Source organism: Coregonus clupeaformis, chromosome 27 (genome assembly GCF_020615455.1).
Source record: "Coregonus clupeaformis isolate EN_2021a chromosome 27, ASM2061545v1, whole genome shotgun sequence".
In the NCBI taxonomy this organism is placed as follows: Eukaryota; Metazoa; Chordata; class Actinopteri; order Salmoniformes; family Salmonidae; genus Coregonus; species Coregonus clupeaformis.
In genome coordinates, this window is record NC_059218.1 from 52084211 (window position 1) to 52109354 (window position 25144).

General features: G+C 42.6%; 1 protein-coding gene across 1 annotated transcript; it reads left to right on the forward strand.

The window, feature by feature from the left end:
- Positions 1 to 201: 201 nt before the first annotated feature.
- On the forward strand, positions 202 to 24881 carry echs1 (enoyl CoA hydratase, short chain, 1, mitochondrial). Its single transcript, XM_041866223.2, has 8 exons — positions 202 to 431; positions 12121 to 12318; positions 12410 to 12537; positions 23291 to 23390; positions 23480 to 23584; positions 23772 to 23891; positions 24072 to 24139; positions 24282 to 24881. Exons 1-8 carry the CDS (start codon positions 344 to 346, stop codon positions 24345 to 24347), a joined length of 873 nt encoding a protein of 290 aa, XP_041722157.1. The 5' UTR covers positions 202 to 343; the 3' UTR covers positions 24348 to 24881.
- Positions 24882 to 25144: the final 263 nt, after the last annotated feature.

The following is a 25144-nucleotide window of genomic DNA, read 5'->3' on the forward strand; positions in this document are numbered from 1 at the left end:
TTTCTACTATTTATCTTCTTAATATTTTATTTTAAACCTAACCACACTGCTAACTTTATGCCTATTCCTAACCTTAAATGAAGACCAAAAAGCTAATTTTTATTTTCATGAATTTTTTTAACCAATTCTGACTTTGTGGCTGCGGTAACTAGTGAAAACCTTTGTGCCTGTTGTATCTTTTCATTTTTAGAGCGGCTACTAATGGCTAATCTGTGTTGACGCTCCTCGACCAATTATCCGTTTCCGGGTCACGCGTCAATAGTGCGTTGCAGTGGGGTGCTCAGAGCTCGTGTTGTTGTGACACATTTTTGTGGCTAGCAGCGCCAGCAACTTCGTCTTTGAAATGGCCCTGTTCTGCAGAACCGCAGCACTGCTCTTGAAACCAGGAGCTCTCTCCTCCACTCTCTCTGTCGCTCGTCAATACAGTGCAGGTAAGAGGTTACTGCTAATTTCATTTTAGAAAAGCATTGCCGTTTGCAGTGCCTTTATTTTTTAATAGTGCCTCTACCACAAAGTCATGGAGCTAGTTACGTCATTACATGTGCGACGCTAGATGTTTTGCAGATGGGTCCTTGCTACTCGGAATCCTTGGGACGTCCCTGGGTATGGTTAAAGTGATATTACATTTACGTCATTTAGCAGAAGCTCTTATCCCGAGCGATTTACAGTTAGTGAGTGTATACATTTCAGGATTCTACTTCCCAAGAGTCAGATGAACTCGTGGATACCATTTTTATGTCTGCGTGCAATTTGAAGGAAGTTTCTAACTAGTGCTAGCACAACTGCCAAGTCATTACTACGGGATTTTGGCAAAGGCAGATGAACTGGTGGATTCCATTTTTATGTCTCAGTCTCAGTGTCCAGTATTAAGTCATTGCGCTAATGCTAGATAGCATTGGCTCGCAAAACGACCTCTAACTTCCTTCATACTGGACACAGATACACAAAAATAGTATCCACAAGTTAATCTGCCTTCGGGGAAGTAGATAAAGGGCATTATTGCCAAAATCCCGAAGTATACCTTTAAGGTTAGGGTTTAGGGTAGGGACATCCCAAGGATAGATAGCACTAACTGTTTCAGATTGACAAAGAGGAAGAGGAGAAACCAGAGGATTTACCCCGCCCTAAAATCTGTCAGCGTGAGATAAACCCTTTTATGTATGGGTGTCAAATTAGGTGAGGCTTATTTGATCGAATATACGTTTTGTAATGAACTGATATAAGTGGATGCACTTGGCTTTCCTGTGTCAGATCTGACTGCCTACTGAATCTGACTGACAGTCTTGCCGATAGATACACACGGCGAGGCGTGGCTTAAAATCCCAATGTCGTTGCCTACTCTGGGCGCCCGGCCGTCACTTACGCTCGTTTACCAAGTACATCTGGCCGTTTCCGTCAACCGGAATTCAGCCGACTTTGCCGGCATCTTACCAGAATCCCCCCAGAAGCGGCCCCGATGCAAATTTAAAGAAATGTATAAAAAAAATTCCCGATTTTAGTCATTTTAAATATTACTATTATACATTTTATACATACAAATGATACCCATCCACACAGTTTTTAATGCTGATCATTTGCCTAAGCACAAAGTATCAAAATACTAAAATACTACTTAAACAGGACTCTTAAAGAATTTAATTTAAATTAATTTTTTTGATCACAGAAACAATGAAGTAGTTTGATTTTGTCTATTTAAGCTTTCTTTCAATTTAAACTCTGGTAGGCATTCCGTTTTCTCCATCACTCCTCCAAGGTCTGGTCACTTCTCACTCGCTCTCTCCCTTTTCTCCCTCCAGCTCTGTCAGGGGCTAGCTGCATCGATCGTTTTATGGTATTTTTCTATCTCCACATCAGGAACTTCAGAATGTCTGCCACGCAGCGACGTATATGATGAATATAATACTAATTTGAAGAAAGCTGGAATGGTACTCTGGGTCAGGTTGTGGCTTGGTTGATTACCTTTCAGCAATGCATGTAATGATCAAATCAAATCAAATGTTATTGGTCACATGCGCCGAATACAACAGGTGCAGACATTACAGTGAAATGCTTACTTACAGCCCTTAACCAACAGTGCATTTATTTTTAACAAAAAAAATAAAAAAAAATAAAACAACAACAAAAAAAGTGTTGAGAAAAAAAAGAGCAGAAGTCAAATAAAGTGACAGTAGGGAGGCTATATATACAGGGGGGTACCGTTGCAGAGTCAATGTGCGGGGGCACCGGCTAGTGGAGGTAGTTGAGGTAGTATGTACATGTGGGTAGAGTTATTGTATGACAAGATAATGATATCTTGTCATACAAGGTTATTTTTTAAGTCTTGATCTGAAAGTTGGCCCTCAACTCTCCTCAAGTCTTCCAGCGAGGACATTGGAAGTTGAAGGTCTGTCAAATCTGAAACCTCATCAAGGGTTGATCTGTTCGCCTGGAGCTGTTGCAGCTGAGGCAAAATCTGCTTTTGCTGTTGCTTAATCATTTCTATGGAGGTTAGGATCTCATGAAGAATTGCTGAAAAAATACAAAACAGAACACAGTTGTGTTTTATCCCTCACATCCTTTCAGTAGTTAAAGTTATAAAAGATAATAAAGATAAATATAAACAACATAATCAACACAATCACATTATAGATCAGGGGTGGGCAACTTTGATGTTGGTGGGGGCCACAATATGTACCTTACATGTAACACTTACGATCACACACTGGCTGTTGAATGTTTGGCTCAATCCTTGTTGGCCTATCAGAATTCCCAGGTGTCTCTCTTCTGTCCTCTGGAGGTCTGATAACTGGTGCAGGTGGCAAACCCTTAGAGGTGTTTGACTGGCCCTTGCATGGAAACTTTTCCTACATCCTCACTTTCAGTGGCACTGAATATTTGCGTATTTGTGCCCCTGGTGTTAAAAATATAAGGTTCTTGAACTCATAAGAACGACCAGTGAAGTAAACATATGTTGGATATTTAGGCCACCACTGAGAGAGTAAAAAAATAAAAATGCATATTTGTTAGTTGTTATACCTTCCTTTTCTCTTCATATATGCGGGGCGGTCATCCTCCTCCTCAGTCTGAAGATCAGATTGGACCACAGCCATAGGAAGCTTACGGCGAGCCTCTTCATATGTGTCTGTAAGGGAATATTAATGTATTGTGTTTAGATTGCAGATACATATTGTTGTCTCAGGAGGTTGATGTCAGTTATAAATAGTTGACTGCAAATATAACATTAACTCACCTCTAGTGTACCTGATGTTCACATCAAACAAACCCCATGTTTGGTCAGGTGCTTCTTGACGTTTCACTGCCCTCGTGCAGCGTTCTGTGGAGGTATAAGGGGGCCAGTAGTTCATGCCATCCTGGACCCATGATGAAGGCACAACTTCGATCTCCTTCTTCACGGGTATAAAGTCCACGATGTGAAACATGCTGTGTAAATTGAGAATGAATGTGCATCATTTATAGTATTGAAAGTAAGACTCTCAAAGAGGACTAGCTCTGCTGACCAGCCAAACGCAGGCTGTGGTGTTGATTGTAACCGCTGACCCTCACTGATTCCGAATGTCCCACATTTAGCCCACTAGATTGTGTAGTTGTGTCATGGTTATTTTTGTAGACATGCTTTACTTTTCCATGCTAGTTGGTGACTTATGTATGATCACAGGTTTGTAGTGTATATGTATATTACTTAATATTCCAATATGATATGAATGATGTAGTGCTCATTAGTTTAGACACAAATTCATGCACTTTAAAAGACACATTTGTATTTAGAATAATTCAAATACTTATATTTCACAATTTTTATACAAGCATTTACATACTGATGTTACAAGAAAACAATTTCTCAGCTCTGGCATCCAACCAAAATGCAGCAGATTTATATATTATGTTTGTAAAATACAATCAAGTGTCTGGCAATATCTGTTAGATTGCAGCTGTTAACCAAATCCAATCCAATTTTATTTGTCACATACACGTGTTTAGCAGATGTTATTGCGGGTGTAGCGAAATGCTTGTGCTTCTAGCTCCGACAGTGCTGTAATATCTAACAATTTCACAACATATACCTAATACACACAAATAAGGAATGGAATTTAAGAATATATACATATATGGACAAGCAATGACAGAGCAGCATGGACTAAGATACAGTAGAATATTATAGAATAGAATACATTATATACATATGAGATGAGTAGTTCAAGATATGTAAACATTATCAAAGTGACTAGTGTTCCATTTCTTAAAGTGGCCAGTGATTTCAATATGCAGCAGCAGCATCTAATGTGCTAGTGATGACTATTTAACAGTCGATGGCCTTGAGATAGAAGCTGTTTTTCATTCTCTTGGTCCCAGCTTTGATGCACCTGTACTAACCTCGCCTTCTGGATGATAACGGGGTGAACAGGCAGTGGCTCGGGTGGTTGATGTCCTTGATTATCTTTTTGGCCTTCCTGTGACATCGGGTGCTGTAGGTGTCCTGGAGGGCAGGTAGTTTGCCCCCGGTAATGCGTTCGGCAGACCGCACCACCCTCTGGAGAGCCCTGCGGTTGCGGGCAGTGCAGTTGCCACACCAGGCGGTGATACAGCCCAACAGGATGCTCTCAATTGTGCATCTGTTAAAGGTTGTGAGGGTTTTAGGTGCCAAGACAAATTCCTTCAGCTTCCTGAGGTTGAAGAGGCTCTGTTGCGCCTTCTTCACCACACTGTCTGTGTGGGTGGACCATTTCAGTTTGTCAGTGATGTGTAAGCCAAGGAACTTGAGGCTTTCCACCTTCTCCACTGCGGTCCCGTCAATGTGGATAGGGGGGTGCACCCTCTGCTGTTTCCTGAAGTCCACGATCATCTCCTTTGTTTTGTTGATGTTGAATGAGAGGTTATTTTCCTGGCACCACACTCCCAGAGCCCTCACCTCCTCCCTGTAGGCTGTCTCGTCATTGTTGGTAATCAAGCCTACTACTGTTGTGTCGTCTGCAAACTTGATGATTGAGATGGAGGCGTGCTTGGCCACGCAGTCATGGGTGAACAGGGAGTACAGGAGGGGGCTGAGCACGCACCCTTGTGGGGCCCCAGTGTTGAGGATCAGCGAAGTGGAGATGTTGTTTCCTGCCTTCACCACCTGGGGGCGGCCCGTCAGGACGTCCAGGACCCAGATGCACAAGGTGGGGTTCAGACCCAGGGCCTCGAGCTTTGATGAGCTTGGAGGGTACTATGGTGTTGAATGCTGAGCTATAGTCAATGAACAACATTCTTACATAGGTATTCCTCTTGTCCATATGGGATAGGGCAGTGTGATGGCGATTGCATCGTCTGTGGATCTATTGGGGCGGTAAGCAAATTGAAGTGGGTCTAGGGTAAGGTAGAGGTGATATGATCCTTGACTAGTCTCTCAAAGCACTTCATGATGACAGAGGTGAGTGCTACGGGGCGATAGTCATTTAGTTCAGTTACCTTTGCTTTCTTGGGTACAGGAACAATGGTGGCCATCTTGAAGCATGTGGGAACAGCAGACTGGGAAAGGGAGATATTGAATATGTCCGTAAACACACCAGCCAGCTGGTCTGCGCATGCTCTGAGGACGCGGCTAGGGATGTCATCTGGGCCGGCAGCCTTGCGGGGGTTAATATGCTTAAATGTCTTACTCACGTCGGCCATGGAGAAGGAGAGGCCCCAGTCCTTGGTAATGGGCCTAGTCGGTGGCAATGTGTTATCCTCAAAGTGGGCGAAGAAGGTGTTTAGCTTGTCTGGAAGCGAGACATCGGTGTCGGCGACATGTCTGGTTTTCTTTTTGTAGTCTGTGATTGTCTGTAGACCCTGCCACATACGTCTCGTGTCTGATCCGTTGAATTGCAACTCCACTTTGTCTCTATACTAATGTTTTGCCAGTTTAATTGCCTTGCGGAGTAAGTAGCTACACTGTTTGTATTCTGCCATATTCCCAGTCACCTTGCCATGGGTAAATGCAGTGGTTGGCGCTTTCAGTTTTGCGCGTCTATCCACGGTTTCTGGTTAGGGTAGGTTTTTTAATAGTCACAGTGGGCACATCATCACCTATACACTTCCTGATAAACTCAGTCACCGTTTCAGTGTATTCGTCTAAATTATTTTTGCAAGCTACCCGGAACATATCCCAGTCCGCTTGATCAAAACAATCTTGAAGCGTGGATTCCGATTGGTCAGACCAGCGTTGAATAGTCCTTAGAACAGGTACTTCCTGTTTGAGTTTCTGCCTATAGGAAGGGAGGAGCAAAATGGAGTTGTGGTCAGATTTGCCGAAAGGAGGGCGGGGGAGGGCCTTATAACCATCCCGGAAGTTCAAATAGCAATGGTAGAGGATTTTAGCAGCCCGAGTACAACAGTCGATATGTTGATAGAACTTCGGCAGCCTAGTCCTCAAATTTGCTTGTTAAAATCCCCGGCTACAATAAATGCAGCCTCAGGATATGTGGTTTCCAGTTTGCATAAAGTCCAGTGAAGTTCTTTGAGGGCCGTCGTGGTATCGGCTTGAGGGGGGGATATACACGGCCGTGACTATAACCGAAGAAAATTATCTTGGGAGATAATACGGTCGGCATTTGATTGTGAGATATTCTCGGGTGAACAAAAGGACTTGAGTTCCTGTATGTTACTACAATTACACCATGAGTCGTTAATCATGAAACACACACCTCCGCCCTTCTGCTTCCCGGAGAGATATTTATTTCTGTCTGCGCAATGAACTGAGAACCCATCTGGCTGGACAGATTTCGAACAGAATATCCCCAGAGAGCCATGTTTACGTGAAACAAAGTATGTTACAGGCCTTGATGTCTCTCTGGAAAGAAATCCTTGCCCTGAGCTCGTCGACCTTGTTATCCAAAGACTGAACATTAGCGAGTAGTATACTTGGAAGCGGTGGGTGGTGTGCGCGCCTCCTAAGTCGAACCAGCAGGCCACTCCGAGTGCCTCTCCTCCGCCGGCGATACTTTGGGTCAGCCGCAAAGAATCTGCTTCGGGAAAGTCATATTCCTGGTCGTAATGCTGGTGAGTTACCGCCGCTCTGATGTCCAATAGTTTTTCCCGGCTGTATGTAATGATACAAAACACTTTCTGAGCTAATAATGTAAAGAAGAAATACATTTTTTTTTTTTTATAATACAGCAAAGTTTCCTAAGAGCTAGTCGCTACAAGCTTGTTCAACCAAATGAAGAAGCAGCATACCCACATTTGTTTTTAAATGGCAAGAGCACATACTTTAGAAGGCTTTCATCTACCTTGACACATTTCAGATTCAAAGACATATCTGACAGAAGGAAGACTCCCAACTATGATGATTTAACTAGGTAGTCAAAACAGTCTGTGACAGAAGTTAACTAATTATATACCACATCCCTTTAATCAAAATTATATTTCTAACGAAAACCTATACTGTCATTTCTTTTGATGCAATTGTCACCAGTGACAACCTTGATGCAGAATTTGGATAGATATATTTCCTTGTATTCACTGACTGGACAGGTAACGTTGTGGAATAGGACCATCATTGTGATTTTTCTTTCACTTTAGGGTAAGAAATGTCACTACAACCATCAGAGGTCATATGTTCCAACTCTGATATCCGTCTTATAACTTGTGCCACAGGAAAGTGTGTCTTTTTAAAATTTGACCTAAGAAGTTTACGAAAGGAAAACCCGAGATGGTATCAAGGTGACCGTGCTGTTTCACATCATCACTTAGATGTATAAGGTCATGTACATTGCATACCAAATTCTTATCCCCATAGATCTGGCCAAAGTGCTCTACAAAAGACACCAGCAAAGTTTTAGCGAAGTCACACATCTGAACACATAGGGAAGGACTAGCAAGAATTGATATTGCAACTGAAAGGAGTATGAAACTATTGTACACCGGTGCACACAAAACATTGTACAGCACAACTGGCCCAGTGTATAACAAAACTGTCTGAATTCAGTAGCCTTCCACCTGTGTCTTTCAGCAACAGCCCTAGGCTTTCTTGCAAACTCACAGGGAGTATAGCTTTTTAGAGAAAGTAGATTCTGAGACAACTGAGTAACCCTCTGAGATGATAACCGGCATTGAAGTGGACCAGTGCTGCCACTCCATAGCTCTAACAGTTTTCTTGTCACTCCAAGACATACAAGGTGCATGTAGTCATGGGGAAATGCTGTTACCATACCAAAACTAAGTTTGGTTAGTGGGGCTGTCTCCTTGTGATGTTCCTCATCTGACTGTGCATTAAAAATTATATCAGTTCTTAGGACACAATTAGTCTCATCCTACCTTGAAAATGCAAACCATATCCTGTACATTTATCACACCCAGCATAGCCCGTGTGTGACTTGATGCCTTTGATGAAAGTCTGTGCAGGGGCATCACAAACTAATTGTAATGAAGAGTTGTTTCCCTTTAAACGTAAAGCCAGAGTGTTTCTTACACAAAATCCAACAATTGTTTACAGACAGATTATTTCACTTATAATTCACTATCACAATTCCAGTGGGTCAGAAGTTTACGTACACTAAGTTGACTGTGCCTTTAAACAGCTTGGAAAATTCCAGAAAATTCAGAAGCTTCTGATAGGCTAATTGACATCATTTGAGTCAATTGGAGGTGTACCTGTGGATGTATTTCAAGGCCGACCTTCAAACTCAATGCCTCTTTGCTTGACATCATGGGAAAATCAAAAGAAATCAGCCAAGACCTAAAAAAAAAATGGTATACCTTCACAAGTCTGGTTCATCCTTGGGAGAAATTCCCAAACGCCTGAAGGTACCACGTTCATCTGTACAAACAATAGTACGCAAGTATAAACACCATGGGTCCACGCAGCCGTCATACCGCTCAGGAAGGAGACGCATTCTGTCTCCTAGAGATGAACGTTCTTTGGTGCAAAAAGTGCAAATCAATCCCAGAACAACAGCAAAGGACCTTGTGTAGATGCTGGAGGAAACAGGTACAAAAGTATCTATATCCACAGTAAAACGAGTCCTATATCGACATAACGTGAAAAGCCGCTCAGCAAGGAAAAAGCCACTGCTCCAAAACCGCCATTAAAAAGCCAGGCTACAGTTTGCAACTGCACATGGGGACAAAGATTGTACTTTTTAGAGAATTGTCCTCTGGTCTGATGAAACAAAAATAGAACTGTTTGGCCATAATGACCATCATTATGTTTGGAGGAAAAAGGGGGTTACTTGCAAGCCGAAGTACACCATCCCAACCGTGAAGCACTGGGGTGGCAGCATCATGCTGTGGGGGTGCTTTGCTGCAGGAGGGACTGGTGCACTTCACAAAATACATGGCATCGTGAGGAACGAAAATTGTGTGGATATATTGAAGCAACATCTCAAGACATCAGTCAGGAAGTTAAAGCTTGGTCGCAAATGGGTCTTCCAAATGGACAATGACCCCAAGCATACTTCCAAAGTTGTGGCAAAATGGCTTAAAAACAACAAAGTCAAGGTATTGGAGTGGCCATCACAAAGCACTGACCTCTATCCAATAGAAAACTTGTGGGCAGAACTGAAAAAGTTTGTGCGAGCAAGGAGGCCTACAAACCTGACTCAGTTACACCAGCTCTGTCTAGAGGAATGGGCCAAAATTCACCCAACTTATTGTTGGAAGCTTGTAGAAGGCTACCTGAAACGTTTGACCCAAGTTAAACAATTTAAAGGCAATGCTACCAAATACTAATTGAGTGTATGTAAACTTCTGACCCACTGGGAATGTGATGAAATAAATACAAGCTGAAATAAATCATTCTCTCCTATTATTCTGACATTTCACATTCTTAAAATAAAGTGGTGATCCTAACTGACCTAAGACAGGGAATTTTTACTAGGATTAAATGTCAGGAATTGTGAAAAACTGAGTTTAAATATATTTGGCTAAGGTGTATGTAAACTTCTGATTTCAACTGTAGCTGTACCATGATATTTGCACTGTTAAGCGTACTGTAGCTGTGGCTAAGTAAACCTTTAATTGTCCTCCAATATTCCACCTGCTAAAACCTCCCCCCATCTCAAGTTGGGTTGTCGTTCCAGTGACTGGCTGACCATCCCTGTACACATGGATCCTAGGGCCTTTAAGAGATAGGGGCCCATCCTTTAAAAAGAGTACATGGTGCCACCTACAGTACAGAACCAGATCCGCAGCCAACATCATTTTGAAAGCCTTCGCCTCAGTTGTAGAGGTGAAACTCACAATAAAATAAGACAGCGGGAGACTGTTTTGCGGCGCTCAAACACAAGTTGTTTATTTTAATAAAGGTAGGGGGGAACGGGGAGGGGAGAAATATAACTGAAAGGCCTCTCAGGTAACGGGGGGGTCACTAGGTGTCCGGCGTGGAGGCTCCTCGGACCGCCTGTGGTAATGAACAACAAAAAAGAGTGCCATGAGTCCGGGGTGTCAATACTTGTTCTCAACTTGCGTCCGGTGGCGTGCTGCCCGGGAATGGGTCCTCTTCCTTTAGGGGCAAAGAAAGCGAAGAGAGAGGGACATGTGAGTCAAACATTGCCTAGAATCTTCTTTGGCGTCTGATCGAGGTGATTGTTATACGCATCTGTCAGTCGCAGGACCTAGAATGCCATTGTAATTTTTAAACTCAAATGGCACAGAATTCGTGGCACTCTCTGTATAAAAGTCTGGCCAAAAACAAATACACGGATTTGACAGTCAAGCTATTAGTAAAATAAAAGCCATCCCCTTTCACTATGTAGAACTTCCTGAGAGGTGATGATTCGTTGAAGTTAAAGAAGAAAGCAACTGATTTGTTTCGGCAGCCTCCCTTAATCTCCGTCCGACTGTCTGAAACAAATTCTCTTCTATAACCAGTGATGTAAAAATGATCAGATTCTGTGTAACCTTTAAATAGTGTTAGTTTAAAGAGCGCATACATCCCAAACATTAACCTCCTGTTCTATTGATTTCAACGTGATATCGATGGAAATGATTTTTTAAAAATAATAAAGTTACACTTACCATGTTGGCGACCCACTTTAATCAAAATGCAACACTTCAAAATGTAGCTAGGTGTCTTCTGCAAGTTGACCTCTAACCAGTGGTGTACACATTATTCTCAGATTCCGTGTGGTTTTTGAGCTGTGTTCGTTTTAACAGGAAAGTTTTAACCTAATCTCCCCCATCTCGCGCTATTGATTTCAACGTGATAATCGATATGAGTGATTGATAACAGTGTTGCGTTTCTGTTTTGGTGACCTCCGTATCAAAATGCAACATTCCAAAATGTTTTCTGCAGGTTGTCCTCTAACCAGTGATGTTAAAATCTCTTTAGTTTCAATGTGGTTTTTGTGGTTGTGGTAGTTTCAACAGCGCATACAACCTGATTTCCCCCTAATCGATATGAGAGATTTATTGCCACAGGGTGTTTGGTGATTGTGCAGTTTATAAAGTGCTCGTTAAAAAAAATACAAGTAATATGATTACTATTGTTGCACATGTATGTGTAAATGGTAAATGTCAAGTTTAGGTTTTCAATATATAAAATACTTTCTGCATATTGGTTATTGATTTGGGCTATTTATCAAAATGGCTTGTCAACAGGAAGCAGCAACAACATCATTTTTAACTTACATTTTAGGAATATAAACTGCACTTTCAACGTTAATTTCCAATAGTATTGTAATTAATCAGGTAAACACTGCTGAATGAGTCCAAAAACATGCTGTGATTGATTTATTTTGATGATATACCAGAAATCACCAAAACTGGTTTGCCCGATAATAGCAATCTGTGTTGGTCATTCCACTAACCCTCAAGAATATCAGTCCACATCCTTGTTATGAGGTTTGTACTAACCTGGCTTGCGGAGTCATCCCACCTGTAGTAGTTGGAGCAAAAACTTGTTCTGCGTTACAGGCCGACTATATTGCAGTAGCCTGCCGGTTCTCACAATGGCTGCATAGGTGTTAAACGTATCAGCTTATCATATCATGTGATGGGAATCAAAACCTATTCAATCTGGTGCCCGACTGCACCATCGATGACATGGCATGCAACGATTGCTCGTTGCTGCACACAGCAAGACTGCAATGGAGTCAGCCTGGAACGCCACCTTGGTCACGTTGAATGAGTAATCCTCTTAATGTATTGTGTGTGTGTGTGTAGGTGGTCAATATGAGTACATCTTGGTGGAAAAGCGGGGAGAGAATCAGGATGTGGGCTACATTCAGTTGAACCGCCCCAAGGCTCTGAACGCTCTGTGTGACGGGCTGATGCTGGAGCTGGGAAAAGCGCTGGACGCTTTCGAGGCCGACGGAACAGTGGGCGCCATCGTCCTTACCGGCAGCGACAGGGCCTTCGCAGGTGAGGATGTGTGTGTGAACGAGACGGAGAGAGAGATGAGTGTGTGCACACATCTGGTGTCTTTCACCTGAAAACTATGTGTGTGTCTCAGCTGGGGCTGACATTAAGGAGATGCAGAATCGTACCTTCCAGGAGTGTTATGCCGGGAACTTCCTAGCTCACTGGAACAGAGTCTCTACCATCAAGAAACCAGTCATTGCTGCTGTCAACGGGTTCGCTGTGAGTACACACACACCAACACACACCTCAGTCAACAGGTACTCTGTTATAACAGTATACACTAGAGGTCTTCACGGGTCCAAAAGGTTGGACCCGTTCCGGAATGGACCGGTGGCGTTCCCACCCGGACCCGATATGCATATACAGTGGGGAGAACAAGTATTTGATACACTGCCAATTTTGCAGGTATTCCTACTTACAAAGCATGTAGAGGTCTGTAATTTTTATCATAGGTACACTTCAACTGTGAGAGACGGAATCTAAAACAAAAATCCAGAAAATCACATTGTATGATTTTTAAGTAGTTAATTAGCATTTTATTGCATGACATAAGTATTTGATACATCAGAAAAGCAGAACTTAATATTTGGTACAGAAACCTTTGTTTGCAATTACAGAGATCATACGTTTCCTGTAGGTCTTGACCAGGTTTGCACACACTGCAGCAGGGATTTTGGCCCACTCCTCCATACAGACCTTCTCCAGATCCTTCAGGTTTCGGGGCTGTCGCTGGGCAATACGGACTTTCAGCTCCCTCCAAAGATTTTCTATTGGGTTCAGGTCTGGAGACTGGCTAGGCCACTCCAGGACCTTGAGATGCTTCTTACGGAGCAACTCCTTAGTTGCCCTGGCTGTGTGTTTGGGGTCGTTGTCATGCTGGAAGACCCAGCCACGACCCATCTTAAATGCTCTTACTGAGGGAAGGAGGTTGTTGGCCAAGATCTCGCGATACATGGCCCCATCCATCCTCCCCTCAATACGGTGCAGTCATCCTGTCCCCTTTGCAGAAAAGCATCCCCAAAGAATGATGTTTCCACCTCCATGCTTCACGGTTGGGATGGTGTTCTTGGGGTTGTACTCATCCTTCTTCTTCCTCCAAACACGGCGAGTGGAGTTTAGACCAAAAAGCTCTATTTTTGTCTCATCAGACCACATGACCTTCTCCCATTCCTCCTCTGGATCATCCAGATGGTCATTGGAAAACTTCAGACGGGCCTGGACATGCGCTGGCTTGAGCAGGGGGACCTTGCGTGCGCTGCAGGATTTTAATCCATGACGGCGTGGTGTGTTACTAATGGTTTTCTTTGAGACTGTGGTCCCAGCTCTCTTCAGGTCATTGACCAGGTCCTGCCGTGTAGTTCTGGGCTGATGCCTCACCTTCCTCATGATCATTGATGCCCCACGAGGTGAGATCTTGCATGGAGACCCAGACCGAGGGTGATTGACCGTCATCTTGAACTTCTTCCATTTTCTAATAATTGTGCCAACAGTTGTTGCCTTCTCACCAAGCTGCTTGCCTATTGTCCTGTAGCCCATCCCCGCCTTGTGCAGGTCTACAATTTTATCCCTGATGTCCTTACACAGCTCTCTGGTCTTGGCCATTGTGGAGAGGTTGGAGTCTGTTTGATTGAGTGTGTGGACAGGTGTCTTTTATACAGGTAACGAGTTCAAACAGGTGCAGTTAATACAGGTAATGAGTGGAGAACAGGAGGGCTTCTTAAAGAAAAACTAACAGGTCTGTGAGAGCCGAAATTCTTACTGGTTGGTAGGTGATCAAATACTTATGTCATGCAATAAAATGCAAATGTATTACTTAAAAATCATACAATGTGATTTTCTGGATTTTTGTTTTAGATTCCATCTCTCACAGTTGAAGTGTACCTATGATAAAAATTACAGACCTCTACATGCTTTGTAAGTATGAAAACCTGCAAAATCGGCAGTGTATCAAATACTTGTTCTCCCCACTGTGTGTGTATGTATGTGTGTGTGTGTATATATATATATATATATATTTTTTTTATGGAGACCCATTCCGAATGGACTTGAGGGCATTCATACTCATTTCAAAAAGTCCAGTGGAAAAACGGACCCAAACAGACCTGTGGCGATTCGGATCCGAGAGACTCGTTCAGATCCGAGAGTAGAAAGAGAGAAAGAAACCTCTGACCTGGCGCCATCAATAAATGAGCGATATTGGCCAAATTAGCCACAGTTAGGCCTACGTGTCCTTAAAAACAACCTATAACAAATTAAAAATATATATTCCTTGTTTCGATGTGTGGCATATTCAAAACATTAGCCTATTGTTTTATTGGTTTTTACTTTCCTAAAACAGTAATTTTCCACTTCCAGATTCAGCTGTAAGAGATTTGATGGCTAAATGCACCAGAGCATTGCATGCATAGGCCTATATGCGTCCACTGTATGATATTAATAGGCCTATTTAAAAAAGTAATATAAAGGAAGAGAAACTTAGGCCTAGCCCTAGAGAGAGGGATGGATGCCGGCAACATGTTCCCCTATACCGTCATGCATTTCTTTATCCTTGCCAGATAGGCTGTTGCTGCTGTACAGATATACTGTAGGCTTGCAGAAGGAGGCTAATTTGTAAATTTTCGATCAGAATATTTTTTTATAAAGATAAACATTATATTGTTAGATTGTAGAAGTACTGGTAGGACTAAAACACTCTTCCTCACCTCAAGTTCAACTGTCGGAGTCCGAGGGAGGCACACTGCCTTCTCCACACCAAACCTTCACAAAAGTTTCTAAACTAGCCTAGCGGTTAGATCGTTGGGCCAGTAACCGAATGGTCGCTGGTTTGAATACCCGAGCCGACAACGTGAAAAATCTGTCTGTGCTCTTACTAGTATGGCTGACCCTGTAAAACAACACCTATTCGGTGTATGTGACAATAAAACACATTATTCTAATATAAAAAGTAAGTCAAGCCATTGTTGAAGGAAAATACAAAAAGCTATTTATTATATTGTTGCAAACACAACTTTACAGTTGGAACTTAAAGATGTCCACATAATTGCCCAGGAGGAAGGCAGGTCTGGGCTTCGTGCGCTGAACGATACACCCTATGACTGCTTCTGGTGTATTGATGGGGGCGTGATCTAAATATAAATGAATGTAGTCCTGCTTTGTGGCATTTCGCGAAGGCTCTGTTATACTGATCGCACTATACATTTATGTGCGTGTAGATATGGTTCTCCTTGTTCGATAGAGCCATTGTACGTCATTCACCAATGTTCCTATTGTCGGATTCATTGCTAAATAAATACAAATTCCAGTCTCTGAAAGACTACACCTTGTGTTGGGTGGTGCTTCGTGCTCTGGCCCCCGTCCCTTCCCCAAGGCAGGCTTTTTTTTAAAGGAGACTGACACTAACAAAACAGTCCTTTGGGCAAAACTGAAAGATCAGACCAGACGCAATGGGTTCATGTGATTCCTTTCATCAACACGAATTCGACAATGGAGGATCTATTAGCTACATGGTGACATTCAACCATACATGTTTCAACCGGAACATAGCGAAGAGGATTTAGCTAACGTTAGAAGCTCAGCTATGAGCCGAAGCTAGCACCAAGAGGCCAGATGACAAATACGGTGCCTAGCTAAGTTATTTTTCCTGCCACCTAGCTAGCTATCTAACTTTAGTTTATCTACTGAAACCCATATTGTGTATTGCTGGCTTGCTCTCTAACATACTACTGTGTTACAGTGGGGGAGAAATATATTTTTATGTTTGCTAACTTTGCTAAACAATTACGGTAGCCATATATGACAAAAAATAGGTTTTACAATCAAATAACTTTTGTACCTTGATTCTTCTCTTTTTAGTCTTAGATATGGCTAATAAACAGCAAGCTGCAACGTTACAACCAGCCACCTAAAGCTAGGTTTACCAGCAAACAGCACATTAATGGAGTTGGCTAGCTAGTTAGCCTGGCACCTGCTAACTTGTCATGCGCCATGCCTCGCATTTGTAACTTGTTAGTAAACGTGTAACATCAGCAATTGTAAATAATTTGACTAGCTAGTTATGTAACATACACTATATATACAAAAGTATGTGGACACCCCTTCAAATTAATGGATTCGGCTATCCTGTTGCTGACAGGTGAATAAAATCGAGCACACAGCCATGCAATCTCCATAGACAAACATTAGCAGTAGAATGGCCTTACTGATGAGCTCAGTGGTACCGTCATAGGATGCCTCCTTTCCAACAAGTCAGTTCATCAAATTTCTGCCCTGCTAGAGCTGCCCCGGTCAACTGTAAGTGCTGTTATTGTGAAGTGACAACGGCTCAGCCACTAAGTGGTAGGCCACACAAGCTCACAGAACGGGAACGCCGAGTGCTGAGGCGCATGGCGCGTAAAAATGGTCTGTTCTCGGTTGCAACACTCACTACCGAGTTCCAAACTGCTTCTGGAAGCAACATCAGCACAATAACTGTTAGTCGGGAGCTTCATGAAATGGGTTTCCATTGCCGAGCAGCCGCACACAAGCTCAAGTTCACCATGCGCAATGCCAAGCATCGGCTGGAGTGGTATAAAGTTCACCGCCATTGGACTGGATCAGTGGAAACGCTTTCTCTGGAGTGATGATTCACGCTTCACCATCTGGCAGTCCGACGGACGAATATGGGTTTGGTGGATGCCAGGAGAATGCTACCTGCCCAAATGCATAGTGCCAACTGTAAAGTTTGGTGGAGGAGGAATAATGGTATGGGGCTGTTTTTCATGGTTTGAGCTAGGCCCCTTAGTTCCAGTGAAGGGAAATCTCAACGATACAATGACATTCTGGACAATTCTGTGCTTCCAACTTTGTGGCAACGGTTTGGGGAAGGCCCTTTCCTGTTTCAGCATGACAGTGCCCCCGTGCACAAAGCGAGGTCCATACAGAAATGGTTTGTCGAGATCGGTGTGGAAGAACTTGACTGGCCTGCACAGAGCCCTGACCTCGACCCCATCGAACACCTTTGGGATGAATTGGAACGCCTACTGCGAGCCAGGTCTAATCGCCCAACATCAGTGCCCAACCTCACTAATGCTCTTGTGGCTGAATGGAAGCAAGTCCCCGCAGCAATGTTCCCACATCTAGTGGAAAGCCTTCCCAGAAGAGTGGAGGCTGTTATAGCAGCAAAGGGGGGACCAACTCCATAGTAATGCCCATGATTTTGGAATGAGATGTTCGACGAGCAGGTGTCCACAAACTTTTGGTCATATAGTGTAATTGATGAGGGTTGACATTGGTTATGATTTTTGTATTTTATTTTATTTTATTTAACTAGGCAAGTCGTTTAAGAACAAATTCTTATTTACAATGACGGCCTACCCCGGCCAAACTCGGACAACGCTGGGCCAATTGTGTGCCACCCTATGGGACTCCCAATCACGGCCGGATTGTGATACAGCCTGGAATCGAACCAGGGTCTGTAGTGATGCCTCTAGCACTGAGATGCAGTGCCTTAGACCGCTGCGCCACTTGGGAGCCTAAATGATTAGTGATGACCGTGGATGCATTTCAATCTCGCAAAATTATAGGCATGACGCAAGATAGGATTCCAAACAGATGTAAATAACAAGCATTGTATATCCAGCAAGCTATCTAAGATGACAAGCAAACAGTGAGAAACAATAATACAACAATTTACTGTTGTAAATCTCTAAAACTGAAGCTGGTTCTACTATTTAAAAAATATTTGCCTAAGCATACCCGAGAGACATGGCTGTAGGTATACATTTTCTATGGTCGGGTCACTGTGCAAAGGTTGAGAGTTATGCCATATTTATTTATATTATGCTAGATATTGTTGTAAATGTAAACTCTGTCCCTGTGCACATGTATGCATGTTCAACTAGTCTACCCTAATGTTGATGTTATGCTGGCAAAGTTAAACTGTCGTTCAAACTGTACAATAGAGTATTATTTATTTATTTTAGTCTTACAGACAATACCGTGTGGTGCCTGGCCTTCTTCCTGGAGTATGCTATTCTGTCGTCAATGGATGAATGGGTGATAGAAACCGATAATGGTGCATGTGACTTCAGTTAAGTTTTGGATAGCCGCCGATTTTTAAACCAAGTACATGCTCAATGGCTTTCCATATCTGGGGATAGATTCAACCAATTTCCCTGGCAGACAAGTTGATTGCGAAGAAGACTAGCCTGCTAGGAACAGTGAACAAACAAAGGTGGGAGCTGCCCCCCTCTGCACAACACAACATACCAGCGGAGCTGTACTCCACATCAGTGATGGAGCGTGGTAAAGCAACACTCACGGTGTACAGATGTAAAATAAATAAATGTTTGCATCCTCAGCACCATGCAGCCCACTGGATCTGGCATGTGAGCTTCGTGAGCCGCCAAGCAGGCCGCCAAGGCAGCAGGTCCTGCTCTCCCTCTTCCCCAAGCACCGCAGCTCCCACTCAGAAAAAATAAGACACAATGTCAAGTCGGCAGGTGCACACGAAACAAGGCCCATGAAAACTGTGTGCAGTGTAACCGATTTTGTTTGTGGGGCTTGCTCACACAAAGCCCGAAGCTGTGTGCTGACCGTGGATCCGAAGCATAAAGAGAAGACGTGTTTAATTAATGTTTAAAGGCACGGGTATAAGGGCACAATACAGTGTCCGATACCATTAACAAATGACTGTTTTTATCTTGTCATTAATATTTCTTTACGCAATTAATCCTTTACAACATGCACTGGGGCTTTTGTTTAGGAGTACAGCAAATAATTTCACCTGCGCACCTGGCTGGTTATATTATTATTATGATTATTATTATTATCTTTTTTGTTTCTACTTTGTCAAAATAATCTGTAACTGGACTTTATTAATTATTATAACTCTTACTAATCAAATCTATGTTTGTTTTTATCGGCTATAGGCCTTCGTCTTTCCTAGGACTTTGTAGAATTATACAAAACATATCCTTGACTCGATCTAAACAAGTAACTTGTTATTATTTTTATTTATATATTTCCATTAATATTCCTTCATGCAATTAATCCTTTACAATAGTTCATGCACTATTTATCAAGCATGTTTGCGCACCTTGCGGGTTGGTATGCATCTGATGCATATGCTAAAGGAGACGCCCGGCAATGTTCTCTAGCGGGTACTTGTATGCTGAAAGGCCAGGTGGTTCTAGTGTTAATTCACAGGAACACATCAGCAGGAGGGTTGTGCTTCCTCCTGTCACTTCTCACACTACATACAGTTGAAGTCGGAAGTTTACATACACTTAGTTTGGAGTCATTAAAACTCATTTTTCAACCACTCCACAAATTTCTTGTTAACAAACTATAGTTTTGGCAAGTCGGTTAGGACATAAGTAATTTTTCCAACAATTGTTTACAGACAGATTATTTCACGTATAATTCACTGTATCACAATTCCAGTGGGTCAGAAGTTTACATACACTAAGTTGACTGTGCCTTTTTAAACAGCTTGGAAAATTCCAGAAAATGATGTCATGGCTTTAGAAGCTTCTGATAGGCTAATTGGGCGGCAGGTAGCTTAGTGGTTAAGAGCGTTGTGCCAGTAACTGAAAGGTCGCTGGTTCTAATCCCCGAGCCGACTAGCTGAAAAATCTGTCGATGTGCCCTTGAGCAAGGCACTTAACCCTAATTGCTCCTGTAAGTCGCTCTAGATAAGAGCTGTACCTGTGGATGTATTTCAAGGCCTTGAAAAAGAAAAGGAAAGCCGCACACTCTAGGAGCTCAGATGCAATAATTTAATATCCTAATACCCTGATGAAGACAGCTTGTCTGTCAACGTTGGTTATTGGGATATTAAATTATTGCATCTGAGCTCCTAGAGTGTGCGGCTTTCCTTTTCTTTTTCAAGTGTTTTACGCCGTCAGCCAGCACCTCGCCTAAATATGTGTGTTTCTTTCCACTTTGTATTTCAAGCCTACCTTCAAACTCAGTGCCTCTTTGCTTGACATCATGGGAAAATCAAAATAAATCAGCCAAGACCTCAAAAAAAAAATGGTAGACCTCCACAAGTCTGGTTCATCCTTGGGAGCAATTTCCAAACGCCTGAAGGTACCACGTTCATCTGTACAAACAATAGTACGCAAGTATAAACACCATGGGACCACGCAGCCGTCATACCGCTCAGGAAGGAGACGAGTTCTGTCTCCTAGAGATGAACGTATTTTGGTGCAAATCAATCCCAGAACAACAGCAAAGGACCTTGTGAAGATGCTGGAGGAAACAGGTACAAAAGTATCTATATCCACAGTAAAACGAGTCCTATTTCGACATAACCTGAAAGGCCGCTCAGCAAGGAAGAAGCCACTGCTCCAAAACCGCCATAAAAAAGCCAGACTACGGTTTGCAACTGCACATGGGGACAAAGATTGTACTTTTTGGAGAAACGTCCTCTGGTCTGATGAAACAAAAATAGAACTGTTTGGCCATAATGACCATTGTTATGTTTGGAGGAAAAAGGGGAAGGCTTGCAAGCCGAAGAACACCATCCCAACCGTGACGCACGGGGGTGGCAGCATCATGCTGTGGGGGTGCTTTGCTGCAGGAGGGACTGGTGCACTTCACAAAATAGATGGCATCATGAGGAAGGAAAATTATGTGGATATATTGAAGCAACATCTCAAGACATCAGTCAGGAAGTTAAAGCTTGGTCGCAAATGGGTCTTCCAAATGGACAATGACCCCAAGCATCCTTCCAGTTGTGGCAAAATGGCTTAAGTTGTGGCAAAATGGCTTAAGGACAACAAAGTCAAGGTATTGGAGTGGCCATCACAAAGCCCTGACCTCAATCCTATAGAAAGTTTGTGGGCAGAACTGAAAAAGTGTGTGCGAGCAAGGAGGCCTACAAACCTGACTAAGTGGGCTGAATGGGCCAAAATTCACCCAACTTATTGTGGGAAGCTTGTGGAAGGCTACCCGAAACGTTTGACCCAAATTAAACAATTTAAAGGCAATGCTACCAAATACTAATTGAGTGTATGTAAACTTCTGACCCACTGGGAATGTGATGAAAGAAATAAAAGCTGAAATAAAATAATTCTCTCTACTATTATTCTGACATTTCACATTCTTAAAATAAAGTGGTGATTTTTTTTACTAGGATTAAATGTCAGGAATTGTGAAAAACTGAGTTTAAATGTATTTGGCTAAGGTGTATGTAAACTTCCGACTTCAACTGTAGCTAATGTTATGTTACATCTAATCGAGAATCTTTCATTTTGTTGTGAAGGAAACAATCTATGGTATCGCATCACTTCTCAGCTAGTGTCGAAATGCATTCCCCATCAGTTCAGCCTGAAAATCCCTCTGATAATCTTTGGTCATCATACGGCGCATCATTCTTGATAGCAGCAAGCCACTGGCAGCATCAGGGTAAATCTCTGGTAGGTAGAACGGTGAAAGGTAACTCATTTTCGTGCTTGTTTGTAATTAGCACAGCCAGGCACAGAACACCACATGCATTATTACAAACATTAGTGGAAAACGAACACTGTCAAAACAAATCTTGCCTACAGAAGTTCTGAGATTGCTGTGTGTTGTTCGTTCGAAGTACACAATGCAATCATCCAAGTTTGTGGGCACGCCCCATCTACCTTAGCTGGCAGTATCTGCATTCGCTATGAATGCCGGTTCACAATGAGCAGATTAATACACAGGAAGTCGAAACTTCCTGATTCTACCAGTGAAATCTAAATGTGCTAGTTCTAGCTTGTGGTTTGGATAATTGGGATGTTTATGATTAAATCGTAATGTTAATATAGTAATGACAGTATGCTGTGGCAGAGCCAGGGTGAAATTCCCTTTTAATTTGGCCAAAGAACATGTCACCAAAATGAAACACTTGTTTCATATTTAAAGAACTGGTATAAACCTTCATAACAGTTTTGAACAGCCTATATTGCAGCAATTACCAACAAAGGTGAGTCCCTAAAGTACCCAACAAATGACAGAAATGGGGTTGTTAAGATGTATTTTACAACAGGCCTACTTACACTGAGTACTGTATACCAAACATTAGGAACACCTTCCTAATATTGAGTTGCATCTCCCCCCTTTTGCCCTCAGAACAGCCTCAATTCGTTGGGGCGTGGAATCTACAAGGTGTCGAAAGCGTTCAACAGGGATGCTAGCCCATGTTGACTCCAATGCTTCCCACAGTTGTTAATAATAATAATATGCCATTTAGCAGACGCTTTTATCCAAAGTGACTTACAGTCATGCGTGCATACATTTTTGTGTATGGGTGGTCCCGGGGATCGAACCCACTACCCTGGCATTACAAGCGCCGTGCTCTACCAGCTGAGCTACAGAGGACCTGTCTCCTCCCCTTCATCTACACTGATTTGAAGTGGATTTAACAAGTGACACCAATAAGGGATCATGTTTTTAATGTTTTGTATACTCAGTGTATAACCTAAATACGGAGCACAAAATTAAAAAGACAGTTCAAACTTTAATTTAGCCAACAAAAATGTCTCAACAGAATGAATCAAAACACTTCAACGTTCTTCTCATCTTGGTCCGCTACGATATTAAAACTTGTCCACGGATTCCCATGTCGGCTTCTTTTCACTACACTCCTTCTCCTCTAACTTTAGTTTTACTTCAATGAAAAAGGTCTTAGGTCAAGTCTCCTCTCTCTTGCGCTCTCTCTCTCTTCAGCAGCAAGCGCACGTGAGGTGAACGGCCGGAACCAGTTTCAGCTGGACCTGGCCGGCCTATGCTATACGCTGACACAGATAACAAGCTCACACAGTTTTCTCATCACCTCACACATTAAATTAAGAGGATGGGTCCAGTCAGTAAATCAATTTTAATTGCACATACTGAGACCTGTGGCAATTATATCAGACACGACCCAGATCCGAGACAAAAGTGTGTGTGTGTGTTAACATTCTTTCTGTGTGTGCTCTCTTGTGTGTCTCTTGCTCTCTCGCTATGTATTTTTTTGTAGTTGGGGGGAGGCTGTGAGCTTGCTATGATGTGTGACATCATCTTTGCTGGAGAGAAGGCTCAGTTTGGACAGCCAGAGATCCTTTTGGGAACAATCCCAGGTACAAATAATAATAATCCCTGATCAATGTGGATTGAAAATAGTTCAGTCTGTCTGTTGGTCTGTAGATTAACTGTACTCTGTGTGTAGGTGCTGGTGGTACTCAGAGACTGACAAGGGCAGTGGGGAAATCTCTCGCCATGGAGATGGTACTGACTGGAGACAGGATCACAGCACAGGAGGCTAAACAGTCAGGTATCACACACACAAACCTCACATTATACACACAAAGGAGGGTAAACGGTCAGGTAACTCGCAGACACACACAGGAGGGTAAACGGTCAGGTAACTTGCACGTAAGCACACACAGGAGGCTAAACAGTCATAACACGCACAAACCTCACATTATACACACACTTACGATGCTCTCTCTCTCTCTTAGGTCTGGTGAGTAAGATCTGTCCAGTAGACCAATTGGTGTCAGAAGCTATTAAATGTGGGGAGAAGATCGCTGCCAACTCCAAGATCGTGTCTGCCATGGCTAAAGAGGCCGTCAACGCAGGTTAGAGAGCTGATCTGATTTTTACATATTTGACCGTACAATGATATGTGAGATGTTTCGATATTTCATGTTTTGTGAACTTGAATCAAATATGTAAATGTTTGAAATATCTAATTCCCTAGTCTTTTATTGCTTTAGTTGTATTAATTAATGCAAGTTCTAATGTGTGTTGGTGTGTAGCCTACGAGCTGACGCTGGCTGAAGGGAATCGTCTGGAAAAGAGATTATTTCACTCTACCTTCGCCACGGTCAGTCAATCTACTGATATTCTCTTATTCAGATCAACTGTTTTCTTAGGAAGCTCCTTTTGGCATAATCTGGTCGTACATGCCACCATTTCTCAAGTGTGTGTTCTGTGTGTACTCACTGACATTGTGTTTCCTATCACAGGAGGACCGTAAGGAGGGCATGACAGCGTTTGTGGAGAAGAGAAAGGCCAATTTCAAGGACCAGTAGATGAGCGAACACAGAACCCAACAGACCAGAATGTGAATCTCAGATCCAAGGGTTCCTGAAGGCTGTATCCTGACTTGATATCTTGGCTCATAACTCTGATGTTGGCTTAGATGAGATTTAAGTAATCTAAACTGGAGATTAGTGTAAAGATCAGACTTTGACATGTAGACCTTAAATTAGGATTTAGCCCTGAATGACACCCGGACAGTATCGTTTATATTTGAGTAATTTACCAGATACTCTTATCCAGAGCAACTTACATGCCTTATCACTGTTTGATACCTGTATGCAGACAGTGTTGTATGCTGAATGTGTGCAGTACGGTATAGTGTGTTTGTATGTAAGATGTTTTAGGTCATCATCCACCATAGAAAAACGAATAACTTGTTGGGAGGAAATGGTAGAGGCCAAGCGATATCAGTCACAACCACTAACACACACTAACACAGCCTTTTCACTGTCAAACTGAATCGCAATTTTCTAGAACAATCTTTTTTCCTCTGTACATTGTGCAAATAAAGCTGTAACAAGGTATGTATCTGTCCATTTGAGTTATTAAATCGGTCATATTGTAGGCATGAAGACGAATAAAGCAAAAATTCCTGAGTAAAATGCATTTTCAGTGGAGATCCATTTAGCATGCTTTTTAGTCCAGCAGTAGGTTTAATCTAGGTCCAGGAAACCAGCTCACAATGATCAGGTTTCATGTAACAATACCTTAATCTGTGTTTGGTGGTAGACAGCTGTTAGTTTGATGAAATGTCTATTGTCTACGCACCCACTGTTCTGTTAACATC